General features: G+C 42.8%; 1 protein-coding gene across 1 annotated transcript in view; it reads left to right on the forward strand.

The window, feature by feature from the left end:
- The window catches only part of LBX1 (ladybird homeobox 1), a 2884-nt gene extending 1082 nt beyond the window's left edge, over positions 1–1802 (forward strand). The window contains exon 2 of the mRNA XM_008643954.1: positions 1740–1802. Within this exon, the coding sequence (XP_008642176.1) occupies positions 1740–1802 (63 nt within the window). The remainder of the gene's footprint in view (positions 1–1739) is intronic.
- The last annotated feature ends 938 nt before the right edge of the window (positions 1803–2740 follow it).

Consider the following 2740-nt stretch of genomic DNA (forward strand, 5'->3'; position numbering starts at 1 on the left):
TCCCCCACCATGTCCCCCCCCCCCCCCCCCCCCAGCCCCAAACCCGCACCCCCACCCCCCCCCCCCCCCCCCCCCCGCGCCGCCGCGGGGGCGGCGCCCCTCGGTCGGAGCAATAAGCAATAGAACCCCACCATAGACACACACACACACCCCCCGATTAACTTAGGGTAGAGTCGATATCCCTCCGCCTGCCACATCTTCGGAACGGTGCAATTACGGACGGCTTCTGTATAAATATTTAAACGTATATATTGGATTTTTTCCTTCCCCCTTCTTTTTGAGGTTTTGATTTTTTTTTTAATAGCTATCAGTGATGATTATTTTGTCTATAAGGGAGACGCGTAACCTTGGAATAAACCTGGCTTCCAACAGATGTTTGGAAAAGCAGTTGTTTTCAAAGACTTCCGAAACAAACCACTTTAGAGAAGATTTAAGTGAGGCTTAAAACGGCAACAGCAAAAAATTAGCCGCTTTCCTTTCCTTGCATGTTTCAGATGTGCACGAACTAATTTTTTTTTTCCTTTTAAAATATATTTTTTTTCTTTCGCAATCTTGGGAACTTGGGGCTGGGTTATAATGCAAGTTGAAAAATATATACTTTCTTTTTTTCCTAGAGCATAGAGATTTGTCTCCAATGCAATTTCTGCCTCATTTTACCAATTAAAAGCTATTTTTACCATTTTCTGCTATTGTTGTGCTTTTATTAAAAAGCTGCCTTTCGTATTTTTGATATGAAGGTGGTAACAAAAAAAAAAGAAAAAGAAAAAAAATCCTAGAATTATTTTTTACTCTTTTTAGAATTTTTTGCATGCTATGGAAATAAAAAAGGACAAATCCCAAAATCAATACATTTAAATATTACACTATAAATTTAAAAAAATGTACAGATTTAAGACCTGTTTTTGTTTGAATTGTACAAATTTTAAAAGGCCTGCTATTTAAGTTCCGATAGGGACAATGTCGTTTTATTTACTGTCTCTTAGAATTGTACAGATAGCTCTTTTTTCCGATACAATAAAATCTTTACCATTTTAATATACTTTTTAACGTCCTTCATTTGTGACCGAAAAAACACCCCGCCGGTCCGAGGTTACGCCAGACTTTTCCCCCACAGGAATCTCCCATCCCGTTTGCATTTAAAGTTACTCTAAGAGCAGTACCTGCGAGAAAAAATGACGGGAAAGGAGAACACAAGTAAGACCAATATTATTATTTAATTTTTTTCCTAAGTCTAATGCCAGGCAGAGTTTAGCAAAGGAAGAACGCGGAGCATCGATAAGGCCGGAGGTGCGGACAGCGCTTCCCGGGCGCGGGGGATGCGCGGCGGCGGCAGGAGCGTGGAGGGGCGAGCGGGACCACCGGGACCCCGGGACCGCTCCGCTGCTCCTGCCGTCAGCAGGGCATTTCCAGCCCGAAACTGGAGGGGAAAAAGAGGGGCAGAGAAAAAAAATAGAAAGAAAGAAAAAGCAAATCCGAGGGGGAGCAAGGAGTTATCAGCGATACGGACAAAAGGAGCGGGGTGTGCTGCGGGGGGAGCTGCCCTCCTCCCGGCGGGCCAGGCCTCCCGCTTCTGGGCAAAAGCTGCCATGGGGAAACGGGGATGGAAAATGTTGCGTTTCCTCCCTTTAATTCTTTTTCTTTTAATTTCCTCCCCCCTCTTTTTTTTTTTTTTATTTTTTTTTTTTTTTTTTTTTTTCAGTCAAAATTAAAGCTCTGGTGAATGTGTTTTCTCTTGGCAGCGTGACTTGCCTTTGGAGTCGAGCAACGTGTGTTTCTCCCTATTCTTTGCAAAATTTATGTGAGAAAGGCAAATCTGGTGTACAGTGGTGGAGTCGGCAGAGAAGTGTCCAGATAAGACGGGGTTGGTTTGTGGGTTGGATTTTTTTTTGGTCCAGTTTCTCCGAGGCTAAATAAATCTTTCTCCTCTTTGAGAATGGATGGGGTTGTAATTTTTAGCGTAAAGCATGAAAACTGGGGACAAATGAGCCCTCTTCTCTGAAGTGACAAGCGACAATGGAGCATATACAGCCTCCTGCGGTTCGCCATGCTGAAACAAGCGTGCCCCTCCACAGCAGAGAGAAGCGAGCGCTTGGAGACCATATGGTTTTTGAATTTTCTTCACAATTTCCAGACAATTTGATGGATTAGGTTAACCCTCCCTTCCACTGTTTAACTCCACAACAATGGGAGCAGAGCTGTTCTCCCTTCGTCGGGGCATCTGTGCGCTTCTATTCTTTTTTCTTTCTCTCTTGGTATTTGGAACAAGCCTATGAATTACAATGAAATTCACTTTTCTTTAGTATTATTTGGAAGAGCACTTGTTTTCCGCCACCTCCCGCCCCCACTCCGCCATCCCCTCTTTTTTCTTTTTTCTTTTTTTTTTTTTTTAACCTCCGAATGATAGCTTTGACTTCGGTCCAGATCGCTCGGAAAGCCTTCAATCTTGTCCTTAAGTGTTTTTATGCTAAACAGGGAAATCGTAAATGCTGAGAAACTGTGACATTTATGTGAAGATCTAGTTAAAGGGCTTTATTTGTTTTCTTTATCTGTTTTTTTCCCCCGTTCCCTCTCCTGTTCCCCCTCCTCTCCTGTCCCCTCCCTCCCCCCCGTCTTTTATTCTTTTGTCTTGGAAGGGATTTAATGAGGCTGCAAACAGTACAATTCACTATAACCAAGAAATAAAAAAAAAAAAAAAAAAAAAAAAAAAAAAAAAACCCACAAAAGGTGTGGGGGTGTGGGT

This window comes from Corvus brachyrhynchos, unplaced genomic scaffold, assembly GCF_000691975.1.
Source record: "Corvus brachyrhynchos isolate BGI_N302 unplaced genomic scaffold, ASM69197v1 scaffold61, whole genome shotgun sequence".
NCBI classification, from domain to species: domain Eukaryota; kingdom Metazoa; phylum Chordata; class Aves; order Passeriformes; family Corvidae; genus Corvus; species Corvus brachyrhynchos.